Raw genomic sequence first — 24,828 nt, 5'->3', positions numbered from 1 at the left:
TTGTATGAATAGTAGGGCTGTAAAGGATTTAAATCTGAAAGTAAATTATAAATAAATTTAGAAAAACTAATCAAAAAAATAAAACGCTACAATGCGTTTAAGCAATAATGGTAGTATCTTGAGACGTCAACAAACAATAAACGTTCTTGGCTTGATATTAGATGACACTCTTTCACGGGAGACACATTGCAATGATTTTTCATTAAAATTAGGTAGCCTTTGTTATACCATAAGAAATATTAGGTCCTTAGTGGATAAAAACCAGTTGGTTTGTGTATACTATGCCATAATCCACTCTAAGATTCTGTAAGGGATCCAGTTCTGGGGTCGTATGCGGATCTTATTTTAGAATTTTTACTACAAATAATACACTCTTACTTAGTGACAGTAAAATTGTCATATAATTTCTTTACACGAAAAACTGACACAAGCCTACTTGAAAAAAAGTCAATGTAATAACGGTGGTTTAGGATGACCCACAAATAATTACTTGTCAAAAATTGTGTTTTTGAACATGAATCAAGTGTGTTTCATAAGGCCTGGCTGACGAAAATTGCACAGTAGGCCACGTGAATCATACTTGATTCAAAACAAAACTACCCTATTCTTGTTGTTTATCGTCATTTATGTGTGATCAAAAAGTAAAGAACTAAAAACTTGTGTTTTGAAAAGGTGTGTGTTTTGATATTTGTTTATTAGCGGTCTTTATTATTGACTAAGGTAAGATTTTATCGCAAATCTTGTTTTCCAAGCTAATTTTAGATTTTTTTTTTGAAAAGATGGATAGCTATAATAAAGAACAGCAGCGTCTTCAAAAGCTGATAAACGAGATATTTTCTGATGATCCTTTCGGAGAATCCTCAAATGAATATGAACCTGATAGTTCGCCTTCATCATCTTCACGTAGTTCGGAAAATAGCAACGAGCCATTAGTAAAAAAGAAGAAAACAATAAACATGCGCACTTCGTTAGGATTTCCAGATGTTGGTGGAGAAGGTTCCAGTACGCAACTTCTTAACAGAGCTGATGATATGTATATATATAATATATAATATATATAATATATATAATATATATATAATATATAATATATATATAATATATATAATATATATATATATATATATATATATATATATATATATATATATATATATATATATATATATATATATATATATATATATTAATTTAAATCTGGAGACAAAAGTTTAATTGATAATTACAGACTAATCAGTACAAGTTCTAATTTCGCAAAATTGTACGAAAAGTGTTTAAGGGAGCGACTAGCCGGGTTTTTGGATAAAAATGGACTTTTGTCTGAAAACCAGTTTGGTTTTTCTTCGGGCTTGAGTACTGGCGATGCCATGCACAAACTCATTGAACATGTAAGGTGTAAATTGGACTTTGGCAAAAAGTGCATAGCAGTATTTTTGGATCTGGCGAAGGCCTTTGACACGGTGCCCCACAAACAGCTTCTTGATGTCCTCGAGAAAAACGGGGTGAGGGGTCCCGTGTTACAGGTCTTTGCGAACTATCTTGTGGAGCGGCAACAGTACGTTAAAATAGATGACACTTTAAGTGACCCATGTACAGTGAGAATTTTGGATTCCACAGGGGACCGTTCTGGGACCCCTGTTGTTTATTCTGTACATTAACTCACTTACAACTTTAAACATAAACGGTATAATTATTTCATACGCAGATGATACTGTTGTTGCTTTTGAAGGAGATACGTGGGAGGAAGTAAAAAAATGTGCTCAAACTGGAATTATGCTTGTAAAAAAATGGCTTGATATATACAAATTAACATTAAATGTCCAAAAAACCAACTATATTGCATTCTCAAAGATTAAAATAAATCGACCATTGTTCACACACTTAAAGATTCAAAATCTACCAGATAAAATACAGGAAGCATCAAATGTAAAATATTTGGGAATTATCATTGATAGTAACATGAAATGGGACTTATATACTGCACATTTAACAAAAAATTACATTTCCTAGTCTACAAATTTTACACTATTAGAAATATTTTAGACAGAAATACATATACCAAAGTTTAGTGGAATCAATACTAAGATATGGAATATTACTCTGGGGCAGTATGCATTACAATTCTTTAAATCCTCTTCAGATAATGCAGAATAAAATATTAAAAATAATCCTTAAAAAACCATTCTTATACCCTACTAAAGAAATTTATAATGAAACCTATATAAACATAAGAACTTTATTCTGTATAACTGTTTGTTGCTTCATACACAATCGTGAAAATATTAGATATCCAATAAACCATAACCAAAACACTAGATCTAATGAAGATAATCAACTAATTCTTCCTGTATGCTATAGTGAGTTCGGAAAGAGATCCATTAAATTTATAGGACCAAAACTGTACAATTTATTAAACTCTCCAAATACGACAGGTGTCATTTCACTACGATTGTTCATTATCCATAGCTCTCAGGTCGGTTTTCATGGGTAAAAGGGACCAAAAGTCCTTTTTTAAGGTTTCCACCGAATTTCTCGTATCCTGTATTATATTTTATACGCCAGGCCATGCTTTTTAAATTACCATTGATTTATATGGCTACTGAGAATCACCGGCGAGCTACAGGCATAATTGCAATAGTTTTCCTGTGAATCACGGCTGATTCACGTGGCAGTTAACGTGTTAAGCTCAATCGCCATATTTTGGTGTGTAGTATCTCCAGTTCAGAGATTGCCCATTCTTAATGAATCACCCTGTATATACTTGTACTTTTTATTTTTAATCCAAAATCTAACACCAATAAGTTAAATTAACATTATTTTACACTCCCCTTCGCCTGAGCACTCAAACAAAGTTGTCATTTACTAATTCTACTCTTTCAATGTTCTAAGTTCGTCGCCCAAGGTCCAAATGACCCAAAATTTAAAATCCATATTACAACATCAAGATTTTTCATTTATTAACAAAAATTTTTGAGTATAATTAACAAGAACCACTCAGAATATTTTCAAGCTTTCTCCAAATATAAATAGATCCCGGAGGAACGGTTTAGGGGCAAAACACAATTCTACGTTAAAAATTCAAGTACGTGAAGCATTCTTTCGCTTACCTTCTATCCTACACGTGCAACCCGTCCCCGAAGCGACCGTCGCCTCGCCGCATCCACATTGCTGCTGCTGCTGCTGCCGCACGTCGTCGACCTCCAAATTAACCGGTGCCACGCCCTCGCTGTCCTCCACCGCGGTGCAAGAATCCTCCTCCCGCCAGCCGCTGATATCAAACGCACCGATTTCGCGTGGCTGCTGCATCATCGTCGGCAAATCCGTCGCCTCGGTCAGTTCCTGCGTACTCCACACGCCCTCCTCCCAATTCTCGCCGAGGAGACGGCACAAGTGGTTAATGATGACGTCACAGTCGCCCAGTAGTTCCACGTCAAAGTTGCAATGCGGCAACGGTTCCCGGTTGATGAGGATTTGGGGCACCTGGGGCGGCAACGAGCTGGGAATGAGGGCGACCGGACGCACTTTGAGTGAGCTGCCGATCACGAGGAGGAGGTCGCAGTCGGTTTTATCGGCGGACATCGACTCGTGGAACGTATCCGGCAGGCCCTCGCCGAAGAACACGATGTCCGGTTTCATTATGCCCGAGGACACTAGGTTCTGAAGAAAGAGAACACGTTGTTTTTTTTAAGAATTTGTCCCTAAGTAAAATCTGTATTGTTGTGACGAATTCATAATTCTAATAATTCTGATTCTTACATTAAAAATTCTCAACACTTTTTAGAAAAACTTTCTACAATTTCTTTTAACCCTCGTGATCTATTGGTAAGTTTTGATGATGTAAGTCTTTTTAGTAATGTTCCCGTTGACACAACTTTAAATATTGTTAAAAATAAATTAGGAAATAATAATAATTTAGCAAAACGTACAACACTAAGCATGAGTACAATTTTAGAACTCTTAACTTATTGTGTAAAAACTACTTATTTCCAATAAAATAATAAATTTTATCAACAAAACTTTGATATGGCTATGGGTTCTCCTCTTTCACCAATTTTAAGTAATGTATTTATGTAAAATTTTTGAAAATTAAATGTGTATGAAAAAAAAATGTGCCTGAAAATCGAGGCCGTCCAAGAAAAACCACACGGAAGACGGCCTCGATTTTTAGAAACATTTTCCGTTTTCTTTTGTGTTTTTTTAAAACTCTGGAGATTACACAATGTGATCTTTTAAGCACATTTGCAATAAATGTTCTATTTTTTTGCCACCAAAACTAAATTAGATAAAGTCGACCCTATCCAGTATAAAGCCTTGAGAATGGTTACAGGAGCATTGTGTTCTACACCAATACAGGCCTTACTAGTAGAAACTTATGAGCCACCTACAGTTGTGGTCACATAAATAGCACACTTAGCCTTTTCATATATTACTTACAAAAAACAAATTCCTGACTGATAAGAAAATATTTAAGCAGTTAATCTCCTCCTAATATGCAAGACTTTATGTTTATTTTAAAAATATATGCACATACAGAATTTCATTCCAATATTAACGTTTTAAGGCTGGACACATAAATAGCACACCTTTCATTCTTATTAAATATATCGAGTGTTAATTAGTAAGTATTATTTTAACTTTTAAATTTTTGAATATTGTCAAGAGTAGTTTTGTTTTTAGTGGGTAGAAAGAAACATTGTGGACCAGAGAGGAGAGCTCTTATTATAGAAAAGAAAAATCAAGGCTTTTCTATTTCTGCTATAGCAAAAGATTTAAATTGCTCTAGGAAAATGGTTTATAATGCTCTGGCTCTCTATGAGACCACTCAAAGCACAATGAACAAGACAAGATTAACAAGGCCTCGAAAAACCACGTATAACATGGATAAAATTATTATTAGAATAAGCAACGGTATTCCATTTTTAAGTTCCGCCCAAATAAAACGTGAAATAGCAGACCAATATGGCGTCAATATTTCTGCAAGAACAATAAGAAGAAGATTATGTGAAAAAGATCTCAAAGGTTGTGTAGCTAGGAAAAAACCACTTGTTTTAAAAAGAAATATTAAAAAAAGATTGGCATTTGCTAAACAACATATAAATAAGGACATTAATTTTTGGAAAACCATATTATGGAGCGATGAAACCAAGATTAATAGATTTGGAAATGATGGAAAATGCTATGTTAGACGTCCTCCCAATCGTGCCTTAAACCCTAGGTACACAATTAAAACTGTTAAGCATGGAGGAGGATCAATTATGATATGGGGAGCAATGTCATGGCATGGTGTTGGACCTATTCATCGTATAGAGGGAATAATGGACCAATACAAGTATAGGGAGATTTTGCAGAATGTTATGGAACCATACATGGAGCATTTTATGCCAATTACATGTAAGTTCATGCACGATAATGATCCAAAACATTCTGCAAAATCAATAAAACGATGGTTTACTAAAAATGTGGTAGATGTTTTGGAATGGCCACCACAAAGCCCAGACCTGAACCCTCTGGAAAATTTGTGGGATCACGTTAAAACCAAAATTAAGGTATTAAATCCCTCAAATCTGGATGAACTATGGCAAAACTTCCAAGAGGCTTGGAACAGTATTCCGGCAAACGTGTGTGCAAAATTGGTGGAGTCAATACCCAAGCGATTAAGTGAAGTTATAAAAAATAAAGGATACCCAACAAAATATTAAATTGGTTTTGGTGAAAGTAAATATTTTTTAAGTGTGCTATTTAAATGGCCAGCATTTCTTTAGTTTCTTTGTTATGTTTCTTATATATTTAAAATACTCTTTTAATTTTAATTAAATACAACTCTTTGTAGAACATCTAAGCTAAATATATTATAAAAAAAATAGAAAATGGTATTTAATATTTTTTATCGCAATTTAGAAAAGTGTGCTATTTATATGACCATAACTGTATATATGTACGAAGAAAAATGTTGGCTGAAAATTTTTTATTTAAAAATTAACATTTTTTGCAATAATTTGCTTATTGAAAAAATCCATAGGCTTGGAATATCCAATCTAACAATAAAATATTGGATTATCAAAAATAGCCCACCGTTAGCGGAAGCCTACGTAAATACTAAGCATATCCATCAGCTTATAGAGGAAAATAATGAGTATTGGTTTTATAGATTACCATATGTAATCAATCATTTTGAACCACGTATTTTAATACCCAACTTTACAGAATGTGTTATGGCAAATAAAAATATATTAATGTACACTCTTAACAAGTTTCCAAACTACTTACAAGTTTACACAGATGGTTCTAAGACTGGAGAGGGCACATCTACTATCCCTAAATTAAAGATTCAAATTGGTTTTAGATGTGAAGAAAATGCTTCCATTTTCACGGCAGAAGCATTGGCTATGTTAAAGGCTATATTAAAACAATGCCAATACTCCCTTTAATATGTTAATTCTGTCGGATTCTAGATCAGCCATACAAACTCTAGGTAATGGACATAACTTAAACCATCCAATCATTTTCAAAATTAGAGCTGTTCTGGTAAATCTTAGCCTATATAACAAAAAAAATAGTCTTCGTCTGGATAAAAGCTCAGGATTTTTGGATAATGAGTTAGTAGATAAGGAAGCAAAGAAAGCCATTTCTTGCAACAACTTTATACCTAAAGTACACTACAGGGACTTATGCCCTTTTATCTACTTAAAAGCCTTTGAATGTCGGAAAAACACATTCTTGGAATATGTATCAAACACAAAAAATACCTATACTTCAATTAAAAAAAGGCTGGACAAAAACACTTTAGTCATTAGCCATGATTTTCCAAGATACTCGTCAATATGTTATTTTAGGTTTTTGGTAGGACACGGTAATTTTAATCAATACCTATATAAAATAAACATGAAAGACACAGAAATTTGCGATTGTGATCAGTCAATTGATAATCTGAATCATAGACTTTTTGCTTGTAAAAACAAGTCTCAAGCCATTCAATTTTTAAACATGGAACTTGGAAAACTATCCTTACTTCCAATGTGCCATGCAACCCTTATGGTAGAAGTTACCACAATTAAAAAACTAGGAGCAATTTTTGTTAAATTTTTAAATCTATGTAAATATAGAATATAATTCACATAAAAACTAGACTTGCAATAATGAATAGTAAAATTATAAAAGTATACTATGTCAGTTTAGGATAAGATAGATAAAATTAGACATGGGATGTAAAATATAAGCTAGTTAAAAACACTCCCTATGTTTTTGCTTGTGTTATTTTCCTACCTGTACGAGTCACCCTGTATTGTCTTAAATTAAAACAATGCCTTGCTTGGACTCCAAGGTGAGAAGCGAGTGACCCTGTCTAAAATTTTCAAAAGTCAATGTCCTATTCTTTCCTATTAGGTAGTAGATATATTAAAATAAATAAAGTAAATGAGTATTATAAGCACAGCTATTAAAATAATTGATTTAAGCAGATATCTATATTATAAAGAGTTAGATATAAGTTTTTATATAATTAAGTGAATCAATGAGTTTTTCTAATTTGTTTGAGGCACAGGTGTATAGGTGGCTGTGAGATAAGAGCCATCATATAACATGAATACCGTTGTTCCACTTGGAATTTGTGGCTAAATGTGCTCGACACAATGCCATTAAAAAAAACATCTTTTATCTGAATAAACAGAGACCAAATAGTTACAATAAAAATATACTCTTATTTTTTGTCCACAAGATTTTTAAACAATAATCAAAAAAACTTGCTTTTAAAAGGCATTCTTGGTTTATTTAGAAATGAACAAAGGAGGGAAAAAGTAAACTCAAAGTCCAAGTCTCATAAATCAGCGTCTATTAAAGATTACGCGTTTCGCCGCATTTAATAAGTTTACACCATCGCTTATCGTTATTGACTAAAATATGGAATTTAAAACGCCAAATATCACATCCAGTACATATTATACATATTATCTTAAACGGAATGAAAACAAATACAATTGAAGGGTGGAAAAGCTAGAGAGCCTAAGTGCCAAAAATTTTAGTATTAACATTTTTGCAAAAAACAGACCTATTTACTGGGATGGATGTCCTATAAGCGACCTAAGTCCATATAACCATTGAAAGCGCCAGTAAACACGCATGACATAAACGTAGGACCTATCTCCAGAAAGGCAGGTCGAGCTTGTGGAACAGCGGCGCCTGTCGCATTATTCCTTATTATTTATTTGTCAGTTTACCTTCTGCTTCGAACGTGTTTGCGTTAAATTTTTATTGCCATGGGAGAAAACGTGCAAATGGAGGTTAAAATAAATAAGAAAAATGACAGGAATAAAAGAAGAGTCAGTGGAAAGGAATATCAAACTAAAAATGGCAGATGGCGGCCTGCAAAATCATTGCCAGCGGAAATGGTAAGTTTATGGTTATGTCGAATTGCTTCCAATAATAATTTAACGCGGAAATATCAATAACGTTTCACGACCAGCATGTTGCTTGGTTAAAAACCACGCCTCTTAACTTTATAGGTAGGTACAACATGGTGTAGATGCTTTTGGTATAAAATGATTGAGCATTTTTGTTTATAAGAGAGTAATTCGCACAAAAACTTTTTAGTTAACTTTAAATGGCTTAATTTTATTGACCAAATTACCAATTCTTTGTATTAGGTACCTACCTAGTTTTGACATCAGTATTGTTTTTGTTGATTTAAATGATCTTAAAATAATTGATTAATACATTTCATTGGATACTTAAGGTTGTTTTTTTGTAGGTAACTTGTAAATGCAAGTACAGTTGCCGCGTGCTTTCCTTTGAACAAAGGTTAAAGCTTCACCAAGATTTCTATTCACTTGATGAAAAAAACCAAGGAACCTACCTAATGGGAATCATACAAATAGCCGAAATTCAAAGAAGGCGTCATGGCCACTATGACACGCCAGCTGCGAGTCGAAGGCAATGTTCAGTTTATTACCAGATTCCAGATAAAGCAGGAAAATTACTTCACGTATGTAAAAAAACATTTTGTAACACATTCGCTTTGTCCGACAAGAGAGTACACAATCTTGTTTTAAGATGGGGAATCTAAATGGGGAATACATCTTTAAAGAAAAAAGGGGAGTAAAAAACCTAAAGTTTACTGAAAGGGATGAGTTATCTGTTATAAATCATATAAACTCAATTCCGGCAGAGGAGAGTCATTATGGAAGAAGTCAGTCTTCTAAAAAGTACCTTAGTCCGGATCTTAACATCAACCGGCTTTTTCATGCATTCAAAGATAAATATCCAAATTCCGTGGTTACATACAAATATTATAGTCGAATATTTAAGACAAAGTTCCCCAATCTGTCGTTTCATCGACCAAGGACCGACACATGCAAGACGTGCGATTTTTTGGCATGTTCTATTAATTTGAATAACTCCGAAAGTTCTGAGGCCAAAACGAAATTAGCTTTGCATCATAGCAAATACAAAGCTGCTCTTGCAGATATGCATAATGATGTTTCTAATTCAACCTTGCCATCTAGTCAGTTTACTGTCATTTCTATAGACTTGCAACAGGTTATGTTCGTTCCAACATTAACCCATAGTGACATGTTTTATAAAAGACAGCTTTCGTGTTATAACTTGGCAGTACACATTAGCAATATTAATAAGGCCTACATGTGTATGTGGCATGAGGCCACAGCTTCCAGAGGTGGTGACGAAATTGCCTCCTGTCTTCTTACAGTACTCATCGAACCTAATACTTTCTGCTACAAGGAACGGTTAATCATCTGGTCAGATAACTGTACTGGCCAGAATAAAAATCGCATGATGCTGTTTTTGCTAATTTGGCTTGTAGCTCATAACCAATTTAAAGAAATTACTCACAAATTTCTTATCAGTGGACACAGCTTTCTCAGCTGTGATCGAGATTTCGCTGTAATAGAGAAAAGAAAACGAAATTCAAAAGCTTTTATCCCCTCAGAATTACACGATATTGTAAAAACGGCGAGATACCATAACCCATTTGAAGTCATAGATATGGATTCAGTCTGGCACTTTTTTGAAATTCAGCAAACAACTGATACACTTGTAAATACTAAAAATATGAACATTTCTAAAGCCACAGGAATTAGAATTTCTGACAGTCTTTTACGGGAAGGATATATTGAAATGAAAATTTAAAATGGCACATGCGAAAACTGGTATAAAATTAAAATATTTAAAAAAGGAAAGACTTTTCAACACTTAAAAGAAGCAACATTCCTGGAAAAACCTAAAGGAGTAGTAATAAACCAAGATAAAAGGAAAAATTTATTGGAGATGGTACTGTATCTTGGTAAAGAAGAATATAAGGAATTCTACAGATGTCTTCCTAACTAGTTTAATTTGTTCATTTATTTTAAGTTTTGGTTCTTTTCTTTGTATTAATACAGAATGTTATTTTTTAACTAAAATTTTCGAGAAATAAAGTTTTTTAGTTTTGTTCACAATCCGTTGTTTAAAATACCCAATAATAATAACACGGTACTTAGGCCCTCCAATTTAAAACCTTCTCAGCACGTCAAAGCTAGGCGACCTAAGTACCACAAATTAAAACACGCTCTCCTGTAAAATTATGTTTTTGGCACTTAGGCTCTCTAGCTTTTCCACCCTTCAATTATTAAAAGATAGAAGCGTTGTCCTTTGAGGAATTTCTCGCCAAATATCGGGACCTGTTGGATAAAAGTGCTTATAACTTAGGTTCTATATAAGGTAGAGAAACGACGTTTACCTTTTTATAATCTGGAAATATGGTGTTACAATTTTCAAATTTTCAGTAGTGTTTTCTTTTTAGGACAAAAAGACCTTTAAAAGTTTTTTTCTTGTACGATTCTTGTAATGGGAACTTGATCAACGATTCTTTGGATGTCATGAAATATAATGGGTCGATTCGAGTTCAGGTGTGTTCAGGTTAAAATTAAAGAAACTTGTGGTATTCCAGGCTCCCTGATGGCTTAACGGTATCTTTGCGAAAATAACGATCCAAAGAAAAATAAACCCTATTAAGGTTTTATTTAAAAAAAATATTTTTCTTTGGGAGAAAAATAAAAAACACCTTAAAAAAGCACTTTTTTAATTTTATCTGTGTAAAAACTCTAAGGTACAAAATTTAGAAAAATTCATTTGTATTAAATAAACCTGCATTCTTTCTACAATTATGGTCATATAAATAGCACACTTTTCTAAATTGCGATAAAAAATATTAAATACCATTTTCTATTTTTTTTATAATATATTTAGCTTAGATGTTCTACAAAGAGTTGTATTTAATTAAAATTAAAAGAGTATTTTAAATATATAAGAAACATAACAAAAAAACTAAAGAAATGCTGGCCATTTAAATAGCACACTTAAAAAATATTTACTTTCACCAAAACCAATTTAATATTTTGTTGGGTATCCTTTATTTTTTATAACTTCACTTAATCGCTTGGGTATTGACTCCACCAATTTTGCACACACGCTTGCCGGAATACTGTTCCAAGCCTCTTGGAAGTTTTGCCATAGTTCATCCAGATTTGAGGGATTTAATACCTTAATTTTGGTTTTAACGTGATCCCACAAATTTTCCAGAGGGTTCAGGTCTGGGCTTTGTGGCGGCCATTCCAAAACATCTACCACATTTTTAGTAAACCATCGTTTTATTGATTTTGCAGAATGTTTTGGATCATTATCGTGCATGAACTTACATGTAATTGGCACAAAATGCTCCATGTATGGTTCCATAACATTCTGCAAAATCTCCCTATACTTGTATTGGTCCATTATTCCCTCTATACGATGAATAGGTCCAACACCATGCCATGACATTGCTCCCCATATCATAATCGATCCTCCTCCATGCTTAACAGTTTTAATTGTGTACCTAGGGTTTAAGGCACGATTGGGAGGACGTCTAACATAGCATTTTCCATCATTTCCAAATCTATTAATCTTGGTTTCATCGCTCCATAATATGGTTTTCCAAAAATTAATGTCCTTATTTATATGTTGTTTAGCAAATGCCAATCTTTTTTTAATATTTCTTTTTGAAACAAGTGGTTTTTTCCTAGCTACACAACCTTTGAGATCTTTTTCACATAATCTTCTTCTTATTGTTCTTGCAGAAATATTGACGCCATATTGGTCTGCTATTTTATTTGGGCGGAACTTAAAAATGGAATACCCTTGCTTATTCTAATAATAATTTTATCCATGTTATACGTGGTTTTTCGAGGCCTTGTTAATCTTTTCTTGTTCATTGTGCTTTGAGTGGTCTCATAGAGAGCCAGAGCATTATAAACCATTTTCCTAGAGCAATTTAAATCTTTTGCTATAGCAGAAATAGAAAAGCCTTGATTTTTCTTTTCTATAATAAGAGCTCTCCTCTCTGGTCCACTATGTTTCTTTCTACCCACTAAAAACAAAACTACTCTTGACAATATTCAAAAATTTAAAAGTTAAAATAATACTTACTAATTAACACTCGATATATTTAATAAGAATGAAAGGTGTGCTATTTATGTGTCCAGCCTTAAAACGTTAATATTGGAATGAAATTCTGTATGTGCATATATTTTTAAAATAAACATAAAGTCTTGCATATTAGGAGGAGATTAACTGCTTAAATATTTTCTTATCAGTCAGGAATTTGTTTTTTGTAAGTAATATATGAAAAGGCTAAGTGTGCTATTTATGTGACCACAACTGTAAATAAAACAATGTATCAACCTTAACGCTATCATTTATACAGGGTGACTAATGTTCGTTTAAAATTACCTATTTTTTTACCTTTTTTTAACTACTCTTAATAACTCTTTAGTGGTGCGACCTAGGACCAAAAGGCTTATGAATGATTTGAAGCCCATAATAAAGGGAATATTTTCCTATAATAACCGTTCTTGTAAGTATAACAATTTTTGAGCTATGAATTTTTAAACATTTTCTCATTTTGAAAATTAATTGTGTGCACCCTGCATGTAATAGACGAACCAAAACTGATTGAACAAATGCGTCATTTAATTTACTACAACATACTAAAGCCTTATTTTTTCAGCTTTTTTTTTCAAGCTCAATTTTTCAAATTTTGAAATAGAGTACCATGAATTTCATGCGTTGAAAGTTTAAATTTTTATTCAAGTAATGCAATGTAAATAAAATTTTTTTTAATAAAAATGTACCGATATAGCTATTAGGCTCTATAAAAAAAATATATGTACTAGGTAGTAGTTAGAATTAATATGGAATTAAATGACCCTATCTATCAAGCGTCAAAAATGCATAATACAATTTCCCCAAAATATAAGATGTACTCATAAATTAAAAAAGCTGCTTTGAATAAAGGTGTAATAAATTAAAAAAATTGTACTAAATTATAATTTTTTAAACTTATTTTGAATTTAATTTCTAATTTTACTGGACTAAGAAATACGCACGAAAAGTGAAAGTAAACGCGCGCACGCCCCTGTCTACCCCCACGCTGTCTACTGACAGCGTGGAGTCTTTCTGGGGTGGGGGAAAGGGGTTCGCTGCACTTGGAAGGTACTTCATTCTACTACAGTCAGTCTTGTTCCGGCATCGGTAGAAGTAGGTTAGAAGAAAGTGGTTCGTTAGTAGTTGTTGTTTTTTATGTGGTTCCTGCCAAGTTGGAGTTAAAGGTAAGTACTGACTTTTTTTTACAATTGCATGCAATTTATTTTGAATTATGGTTGCTTAATACAGAGGCAAAAACGTTTTATTAGTAGCAATTTAACATGTTTATTTACGATTGGATTTGCACGAAGAAATAAGACAAATTATGTGAATTTATTCGCTAAATTCACGTTTACTAAGGGGTTAGAATACAAATACGGAATTTAATAAAGTCTAATATTTTTTTCAAAATTTTCTTAAAAGCTAAGGAAATTTATTCGCTAAATTTCCACCTTTTAAAAATAGTCAAACATATTTTGATATTGTTTCTTGTGGATTTATTCGCTAAATTCACATTTAAATAAAATTAATAAGGGGGTTAACTTATCAATAAAAATTTCTCTCTTCAAAAAAAATTCCGGTGAATTTATTCGCTAAATTCACATCTACATAAAATCACTAAGGGGTTAAATACAAATGCGGATTCTAATACACTCTAATTTTTTTTAAATTTTCTAAAAACTTAATAAGGAAATTTATTCGTTAAATTTCCATTTTTTAAAACAGTAAAACATTTTCCTGAAAACACTTTAATATTTTTTCTCAAAAACGTCTTGTGTGCATTTATTCGTTAAATTCATATTTAAATAAAATTAATTAGGGGGTTAACGTACAAACATTTGTGGTTCTTATGGTGGTACAGTGTCAGTGTTTTGTGAGTGTGTGTTTTTTATGTGGTTCCTGCAATATTGGAGTAAACGGTAAGTACTGTTTTTTTTTACAATTGCATGCAATTTATTTTGAATTATAGATGCTTTTGAATGAATTAATTAATATTAAATTTAATTAATGGCTAAATTCATATTTAAAGAACAAAACTGAAGTGAATTACTATTTTATTTTTATTAGTGCATATCCAATTCTGGGTAATTCTTGTTAGTGATGATTTTTTTAGCATGCTTATTTACGATTGGATATTGGATTCGCGTTAGTTTGCATGAAAAAATAAAACAAATTATGTGAATTTATTCGCTAAATTCACATTTACATGAAATCACTAAGGGGTTATAATCCAAATACGGAGTTTAATAAATTCTAATATTTTTGCTCAAAAGTGTCTTGTGAATTTATTCGCTAAATTCACATCCATACTAAATTACTAAGGGGTTATATACAAATAAGGATTTTAATACACTCTAATATTTTTTCAAAAATTTCTGAAAACTTAAGGAAATTTATTCGTTAAATTTCCACCTTTTAAAACAGTGAAACACTCTCTTTGAAACACTTTAATATTTTTTCTCAAAAACGTCTTGTGTGAATTTATTCGCCAAATTCACATCTACACTAAATCACTAAGGGGTTATATACAAATAGGCATTTTAATACACTCTAATATTTTTCCAAAATTTTCTGAAAACTTAAGGAAATTTATTCGTTAAATTTCCACCTTTTAAACAGTGAAACATTTTCTTTGAAACACTTTAATATTTTTTCTCAAAAACGTCTTGTGTGAATTTATTCGCTAAATTCACTTCTACACTAAATCACTAAGGGGTTATATACAAATAAGGATTTTAATACACTCTAATATTTTTTCAAAATTTTCTGAAAACTTACGGAAATTTATTCGTTAAATTTCCACCTTTAAAACAGTCAAACACTCTCTTTAAAACACTTTAATATTTTTTCTCAAAAATGTCTTGTGTGAATTTATTCGCTAAATTCACATCCACACTAAATTACTAAGGGGTTAAATACAAATAAGGATTTTAATACACTCTAATATTTTTCAAAATTTTCTGAAAACTTAAGGAAATTTATTCGTTAAATTTCCACCTTTAAAACAGTCAAACACTCTGTTTAAAACACTTTCATATTTTTTCTCAAAAATGTCTTGTGTGAATTTATTCGCTAAATTCACATCCACACTAAATTACTAAGGGGTTATATACAAATAAGGATTTTAATACACTCTAATATTTTTTCAAAATTTTCTGAAAACTTAACGAAATTTATTCGTTAAATTTCCACCTTTAAAACAGTCAAACACTCTGTTTAAAACACTTTCATATTTTTTCTCAAAAATGTCTTGTGTGAATTTATTCGCTAAATTCACATCCACACTAAATCACTAAGGGGTTATATACAAATAGGGATTTTAATACACTCTAATATTTTTTCAAAATTTTCTGAAAACTTAAGGAAATTTATTCGTTAAATTTCCACCTTTAAAACAGTCAAACACTCTGTTTAAAACACTTTCATATTTTTTCTCAAAAATGTCTTGTGTGAATTTATTCGCTAAATTCACATCCACACTAAATCACTAAGGGGTTATATACAAATAAGGATTTTAATACACTCTAATATTTTTCAAAATTTTCTGAAAACTTAAGGAAATTTATTCGTTAAATTTCCACCTTTAAAACAGTCAAACACTCTCTTTGAAACACTTTCATATTTTTTCTCAAAAATGTCTTGTGTGAATTTATTCGCTAAATTCACATCCACACTAAATCACTAAGGGGTTATATACAAATAGGGATTTTAATACACTCTAATATTTTTTCAAAATTTTCTGAAAACTTAAAGAAATTTATTCGTTAAATTTCCACCTTTAAAACAGTCAAACACTCTCTTTAAAACACTTTCATATTTTTTCTCAAAAATGTCTTGTGTGAATTTATTCGCTAAATTCACTTCTATACTAAATCACTAAGGGGTTATATACAAATAGGGATTTTAATACACTCTAATATTTTTTCAAAATTTTCTGAAAACTTAAGGAAATTTATTCGTTAAATTTCCACCTTTAAAACAGTCAAACACTCTCTTTAAAACACTTTCATATTTTTTCTCAAAAATGTCTTGTGTGAATTTATTCGCTAAATTCACTTCTATACTAAATCACTAAGGGGTTATATACAAATAGGGATTTTAATACACTCTAATATTTTTTCAAAATTTTCTGAAAACTTAAAGAAATTTATTCGTTAAATTTCCACCTTGTAAAATAGTGAAACTCTTTGAAACACTTTAATATTTTTTCTCAAAAATGTCTTGTATGAATTTATTCGCTAAATTCACATCCACACTAAATCACTAAGGGGTTATATACAAATAGGGATTTTAATACACTCTAATATTTTTTTAAAATTTTCTGAAAACTTAAAGAAATTTATTTATTAAATTTCCACCTTTTAAAACAGTGAAACACTCTCTTTGAAACACTTTTATATTTTTTCTCAAAAATGTCATGTGTGAATTTATTCGCTAAATTCACATCTACACTAAATCACTAAAGGGTTATATACAAATAAAGATTTTAATACACTCTAATATTTTTTCAAAATTTTCTGAAAACTTAAGGAAATTTATTTGTTAAATTTCCACCTTTAAAACAGTGAATCATTTTCTTTAAAACACTTTCATATTTTTTCTCAAAAATGTCTTGTGTGAATTTATTCGCTAAATTCACATCTACATTAAATCATTAAGGGATTACATACAAATAGGGATTTTAATACACTCTAATATTTTTTCAAAATTTTCTGAAAACTTAAGGAAATTTATTCGTTAAATTTCCACCTTTAAAACAGTCAAACACTCTCTTTAAAACACTTTCATATTTTTTCTCAAAAATGTCTTGTGTGAATTTATTCGCTAAATTCACTTCTATACTAAATCACTAAGGGGTTATATACAAATAAGGATTTTAATACACTCTAATATTTTTTCAAAATTTTCTGAAAAAGGGAAATTTATTCGCTAAATTTCCTCTTTATTAAAATTTACCTCACTTACTAGCCAACTGACATAAAGATCATGATCAAAACATTATTATGAGGGGTTCTAAAAAACAACGAACAAAATATTTATTGGCAGATTTATTCGCTAAATTTGCACTTCAAACTAATTTTATAAAAAAGGGATTTAGAATTTCTTAAACTCTTGGAGGTTTTCTGTAAGGAATTTATTCGTTAAATTTCCTTATTAAAATTGCTTTCTTTTTATAATATAATTGAAATAAAAGTTTTTATAACTACAACTACATGGGATCTAAATAAACTAATATCCAATCGTAGATAAGCAGCATATGCATTTATAATGTATCAATTTTGTCTCAAACGTTCATTTTTGTAATTTTAAGTTTAATTAAAATTACAAAAATGAACAAAGTCCTGACTTGACTGTACTTAACTAATAATATTGACAAAGCATGTAACCAGTGTGCTATTTTTTCCCTTGAAAAATTGACAAAGCATATATCAGTGTGCTTCCCTGAAAAAAATTGACAAATCATGTATCAGTGTGCTATTTTCCCTTGAAAAATTGACAAAACATGTATTAGTGTGCTTCCCTGAATAAAATTGACAAAACATGTATCAGTGTGCTTCCCTGAATAAAATTGACAAAACATGTATCAGTGTGCTATTTTCCCTTGAAAAATTGACCAAGCATGTATCAGTGTACTTCCTTGAATAAAATTGACAAATCATGTATGAGTGTGCTATTTTCCCTTGAAAAATTGACCAAGCATGTATCAGTGTACTTCCTTGAATAAAATTGACAAATCATGTATGAGTGTGCTATTTATTCCCTTGAAAATTTATTCCCTTAAAAAATTGACCAAACGTGTAACCAGCGTGCTATTTATTCTCTTGAAAGTTTTTTCCCTTGAAAAATTGACAAAACATGTATCAGTGTGCTTCCCTGAATAAAATTGACGAAACATGTATCAGTGTGCTATTTTCCCTTGAAAAATTGACCAAGCATGTATCAGTGTACTTCCTTGAATAAAATTGACAAATCATGTATGAGTGTGCTATTTATTCCCTTGAAAACTTATTCCCTTAAAAAATTGACCAAACGTGTAACCAGCGTGCTATTTATTCCCTTGAAAGTTTTTTCCCTTGAAAAATTGACAAAACATGTATCAGTGTGCTATTTTCCCTTGAAAAATTGACCAAGCATATATCAGTGTACTTCCTTGAATAAAATTGACAAATCATGTATGAGTGTGCTATTTATTCCCTTGAAAAATTTACCAAGGGTGTAACCAGCGTGCTATTTATACCCTGGAAAACTCATTCCCTTGAAAAATTGACCAAACATGTAACCAGCGTGCTATTTATACCCTGGAAAACTCATTCCCTTGAAAAATTGACCAAACATGTAACCAGCGTGCTATTTATTCCCTGGAAAACTCATTCCCTTGAAAAATTGACCAAACATGTAACCAGCGTGCTATTTATACCCTGGAAAACTCATTCCCTTGAAAAATTGACCAAACATGTAACCAGCGTGCTATTTATACCCTGGAAAACTCATTCCCTTGAAAAATTGACCAAACATGTAACCAGCGTGCTATTTATTCCCTGGAAAACTCATTCCCTTGAAAAATTAACCAAGCGTGTAACCAGCGTGCTATTTATTCCCTTGAAAAATTGACTTAGAGGAATGGTTTTTAGTGGGTCGGGGCTGAAAAAGGCCTTAACCCCACACTACCCCGGGCCGGCCCGGGGTGTCTGTTAGCAGATTTTTTTAACCTCTCTAAAAAATAAAAAAAAAAAAAAACGATGGTAAGTATGTTTCAGGCAATTCTTAGACATAGAGGAATCTGCATTAGAAGATCATGAAGTTGAAAAAGACGATACCTGGCAAACTAGTTGGAGACATTTACAATTTAAACACTTTTGCTCGTTGCATTAGGAATTCTTCTTTCATGGGTAGTTGAGGAACCTTTAACTGCCTGGATTAGAACTACTTAGATAATTCCAAGCAATTAACGATTAGAATATAAAAAATACATAAGTTCTAAGCAAAAAAATGTATTTAATGTGTAAATAATATTTATATAAAGTTTTCGTTATTTTAATTGATAGTGTGTACTGTCACAGTTTTAATTGTGCTTATTTTCAGACATTGCTAAAGTTTAAACTTTACATTTTAAAAGTAATATATGTATTTTAAATTTTGAGCTAAAATTATGTTTTTTAATCTTTCAGGCATAATTGAAATGGATATGAATGACAATTTTTTATTTTTACATGATGTACGATTTCCAGATGAAAAACCATATGGGGATCGTTTGCTTTGATTCCACTAAATTCTATATTAATCCAGATACTAAAAAATATTATCATAAATAATCATATAGGGAACTCAAGAGGGGTTAGGAAAGCCTGCATGATTGGGCTATTAAGTAAGATGTATACCATAAACAGAGTATTTTAAAGTATAAACACTCACCATGTAAATTTGCCACTGCCTTTTTTTCAACTTTAATATTTGTTGTTTCATTAAGCATAAACAATTAATATTTAAAAAAAAAATGTATCACCCTGTAACTTGAAAACTGTGCATTTCCGGACCCATGTTTGAAGAAACTTTTTCTCATATTTTTTTACAAGGAATCACCCATTGAAATATCTCCGTCTATTTTTCGAACACCCTGTATATATATATACATTCAATCCTAATTTTAACAAGCATTTTTGAAAGTCAATAATTACATTATAAAATTATATGGTAGCAATGAAAATTCATAGTACGTCTTGAAAAAATCAAAATACTGATACTTTATAAACTATATCTGTATATATCTCTAAGCATTTATTATTTTCAAAATGGCGTCCCGTCGCCATTTTACAAAATGAGCTAGGCACCAAAAAGTAGTACTAAGGTTGCTATATGTATATGTTCTTTCTATATGTTATATTTTAGGCATCTAGTCCTATTTATGTACAGTAGTAGAAAAAAGTAGAGCAACATTTGAAAATACTTTATTTTTTCAAGCAGTGAATGTAAACCTGAAGTAAAATTAATTCCAGTAATTTATTATTACACAAGCAATTCAATATTAAGAAAAAAAAAACATATTTCCTTGTCCTTAGTATTTTTGTATTAAAAAATTATTTTTTAGCTGGAAAAAAGTAAAGCAACATTTTTTAATATTCGTTTTTATTTCATTTCTAATAAAAAAAAAATATATAAGGTAATATTTTGTAAAGTACCCGTTATTCTTAATAACATCTTCACAACGTTTTGGCATAGATCGTATTAGCTTAGAAATAATCCCTGGATCCATATTCACCCATGTTTTCTTCAATGCTTCAAACAATTCTTTCTGATTTTTATAAGATTTTCCTCTGATTTTGGAATCTAAAATGTCCCACAGATTCTCAATTGGATTGAGATCAGGGGAACTTTTACGAACCGAGAAGAATGCTTGGGATTGTTGTCCTGTTAAAATAAATGTCTTAAAGACATAGTATCATCAGCATATGGAATCATTTGGCTCTCTAATATATCCTTATATTGAAACCGGTCCATTATACCTTCTATTTTATACAGGGGGCCCATACCCTAGCCCGAAAAGCATCTCTAAACCATTACTGCTCCACCACCATGTTTCACTGTTGGACAGGTATACTTGGGGTTGAGTCCAGTGGCGGCTGGTGACAGTTCAGGGAGGTAGGGCCAAACCTTGATCTAATTTTATCATGACCGAACGAGTGATCGAAATTATTACATTTTATTATCAAAATTGTAACGCAATTAGTTTCCTATTTTTTTTTTGTAGATAAAAATATACATTTTAAAAATTTTGAAATTTAAGGAAATGAACTTTTAAAAACTACGTGGAAATGTTAATACTTCAGGTCACAGGCAACATACAGTTTTCCATATTTACAGTAAGGTACACAAATAAGTAATTTTATTGTTTTTAATAACTGAAAAAAAAATTTCTATATTTAAATCGGGCAACGGTCGCCCTAACTCCTTTATTTCTACTTTTTGTTCTAATGATAAAGTGGAAAATGGATTTGCTTTTAAAAAACTAATTTTATTCATTGTTTTTAATATTCAATAAAAATAAAAAAACACCAACAAAGCCGAAAACGCCAGCCAAATTACCTTGTTATTGTTACAAATTATAATAATTACCTTGTTACCAAAAAATACAGATGAGATACCTGTACATACAAAATCCTATAGATATCCACAAGTTCATAAACAAGAAGTACAAGAACAAATTAATGAGATGCTAAAAAAAGGAATTATTTGTCCATCATCCAGCCCTTGGAGCTTTTCAATATGGATAATGCCTAAAAAACTATATGCTTTTAATCAACAAAAATGGAGATCAGTAATTGATTATAGAAAAATCAGTGAAACAACTATTGTTTATAGATGGGCCCATTCCTAATATAACCGATATTTTGGACAAGCTAGGACTATACCAATATTTTACATTGGACCTTGCTAGCGGATTTCATCAAATTTAAATCGCAGAAAAAGCAATACCAAAGTCAGCGTTTACAGTAGAAAACGGTCATTTTGAATATCTAATGCTTGAAGGGTTGCTATCACAAATTAATTTAAATTGCCAAAACTTAATTACTTTCCTTGATAATTTAGAAGAGGCCCTATTATTTGCCAAATGAAACTCGCTAAATAATTTGAATATTTCAGTATCTGAGCTAAATCAAACACTAAATTATTTAGAAACAATTTATGACGATAATACTATACCAAAATTTAAAAATATTCCATCTTACTATTAATTTATTGGAACTCAAGTGTCATTTTCAAATAATAGAATAATATTTTCAATTCAAATACATTTCTTTTTGAAACCTGAAAAATATTCCTTTTATCATATATATCCTACTCCTCAAAACCACACTTTTGTTATTTCTAAATACCCTTGTGTGGCACAAACCAAAAGCAATATGAAAGTCTCAAATATGGAAAGGATAGTTGTCCCGAAATTGAAACATATTATTGTCAAGAAGCCTTCCACAAAGAAGATGATTGTACCACTCAGTTAGAAAATTTACGTGCAGCATCTTGCCAAATAAGCAAATTGCACCTTAAAGAATAATTGGTTAAAGAAGTGACTCAAGTAATTCCAGAACAAGCAGTCCAAATCGCTATAAAATGTGATTTAGAAAGATATAGATCAATATACTCACCAACCCTTATATCAATTCCACATTTGTGTGCAATATCTATTGGATCAAGAAAATGTATCAACGATATTAGAATAAAACAAGAAAAACCACTGATTCTTCCAGAACTTCAAATAAACCATGCAGTCCTACCACTACATCAACCAACACTCAACATGAGTACTATAGAATTTAGTGCGGTCTATCGATTGAAATATCTTGTTAACCACTTAAATCTAGTAAATGAAGTTCACCACGATTATTCATGATTTTGCTTCGGTTTTTCAAATCCAAGATGCCATCCATATTAAAACTACGAAGTCATAAGAAGATGACACCCATTGAAGCCACCCCTTCTGAAGTTGAACTTAAAGACTTCAAACAAACCAGCCACTCCATTATTTTTGCTTCTTAAGGAGAGAGGAGTTAGATGAGCACATATCGCCCAGTAGTACTTAGTCATAGCAACCTTCCGCTTTAAAGCATGGTGATGGAACCATTACATATTATTAAGATTATTGTGGATCTATTTGTGTATTTAGATATTGTATGTAATGCTACTATTTGCTGAGGATAATTTACTATTGACTTGGATATATCAGCAGCATAATATCATAACGATCCTAAACATAAATCAAAGGTAGTGCAAGAATAGTTTTTATAAAAAAAATTTTGGACTATGGACTTTCCTGCACAAAGTTCGATCTTAGCTATATTGAAAACCTCTAGGAGGAACTAGACCTGCCTATAAAACAACATCGGATCAGCATTAAAAATGACCTAATTAAATTTCTTCAAGAATCCTGGAATTCTATTGGAGAAGGAACCATTTGAAACTTTTTGAATCCATGCCAAACCGATGTTGCGGGGTTATTGCCAAAAAGGAATATTCTACCCACTATTAATTTTATTAATAGTGGGTAGATAGAGAGAGAAATAAGTATTATGTTGAAATATTTTGTAAGAAAATTGTTGGTTTCTCTACTTTTGTCCGATAGTGTAGATAAATATCGATGGACTAACTGCAATACCCCGTATTTGACAATTTTGAGATTTTTATTACATAAGGTTTGTTGGCACGTTGTGTCAAAACCCTGTATCGTACAAAATTAAGGAAGCCTTGGAAATTGCTTTTATTATTTATCGTCATTTTAATATCGTATCTCAAAATATACCTATATTGAAATATGAGGTGTACCGTGATTAGAAATCCATATTTTATCGATTTTAAAACCCAGTAGCTCCATTAATGAATAAAGAGCATGCGCTGCGCTAAATTTAAATTCCTCGTATATTACGAAAAATTGAGGGATCAAGGACGTTTAGATTGTTTGTTTTTATGTATTTTGACAAAAATTATTGTTAATAGTTAATTATTCGTAAGTAATCATGTTCCAAATAATATTGTGAGCGTTAAGAATACGCTGTTTTACAGGTTTTATAATTTTATGATTAGAAGAGAGAGAAGAGAGAAGAATTTTATTTTTTTATATCGTCTAAGAAATAGGGCAATAATTCTTATTTTATTTTGAAAGACTAGCTTATAAGAGAACGCTTATAAAGCTTTAAAAGCTTAAAAGAAAACGAAATTCAAAAGCTTTTATCCCCTCAGAATTACACGATATTGTAAAAACGGCGAGATACCATAACCCATTTGAAGTCATAGATATGGATTCAGTCTGGCACTTTTTTGAAATTCAGCAAACAACTGATACACTTGTAAATACTAAAAATATGAACATTTCTAAAGCCACAGGAATTAGAATTTCTGACAGTCTTTTACGGGAAGGATATATTGAAATGAAAATTTCAAATGGCACATGCGAAAACTGGTATAAAATTAAAATATTTAAAAAAGGAAAGACTTTTCAACACTTAAAAGAAGTAACATTCCTGGAAAAACCTAAAGGAGTAGTAATAAACCAAGATAAAAGGAAAAATTTATTGGAGATGGTACTGTATCTTGGTAAAGAAGAATATAAGGAATTCTACAGATGTCTTCCTAACTAGTTTAATTTGTTCATTTATTTTAAGTTTTGGTTCTTTTCTTTGTATTAATACAGAATGTTATTTTTTAACTAAAATTTTCGAGAAATAAAGTTTTTTAGTTTTGTTCACAATCCGTTGTTTAAAATACCCAATAATAATAACACGGTACTTAGGCCCTCCAATTTAAAACCTTCTCAGCACGTCAAAGCTAGGCGACCTAAGTACCACAAATTAAAACACGCTCTCCTGTAAAATTATGTTTTTGGCACTT

General features: G+C 31.1%; 1 protein-coding gene across 3 annotated transcripts in view; it reads right to left on the bottom strand.

Annotated features, from left to right (window-relative positions):
• LOC126743100 (NAD-dependent protein deacetylase sirtuin-1) overlaps positions 1 to 24,828 on the bottom strand; it is a 57,073-nt gene that overhangs the window by 2,027 nt on the left and 30,218 nt on the right. For all 3 annotated transcript variants that reach the window (XM_050450079.1, XM_050450065.1, XM_050450071.1), the window contains one exon: positions 3,108 to 3,657. In XM_050450079.1, the coding sequence (XP_050306036.1) occupies positions 3,108 to 3,657 (550 nt within the window). The remainder of the gene's footprint in view (positions 1 to 3,107; positions 3,658 to 24,828) is intronic.

This window comes from Anthonomus grandis, chromosome 1 (assembly GCF_022605725.1).
Source record: "Anthonomus grandis grandis chromosome 1, icAntGran1.3, whole genome shotgun sequence".
In the NCBI taxonomy this organism is placed as follows: domain Eukaryota; kingdom Metazoa; phylum Arthropoda; class Insecta; order Coleoptera; family Curculionidae; genus Anthonomus; species Anthonomus grandis.
The sequence above is the reverse complement of the archived record's forward strand: the minus strand, read 5'-3'. Positions and strand labels throughout refer to the sequence as shown.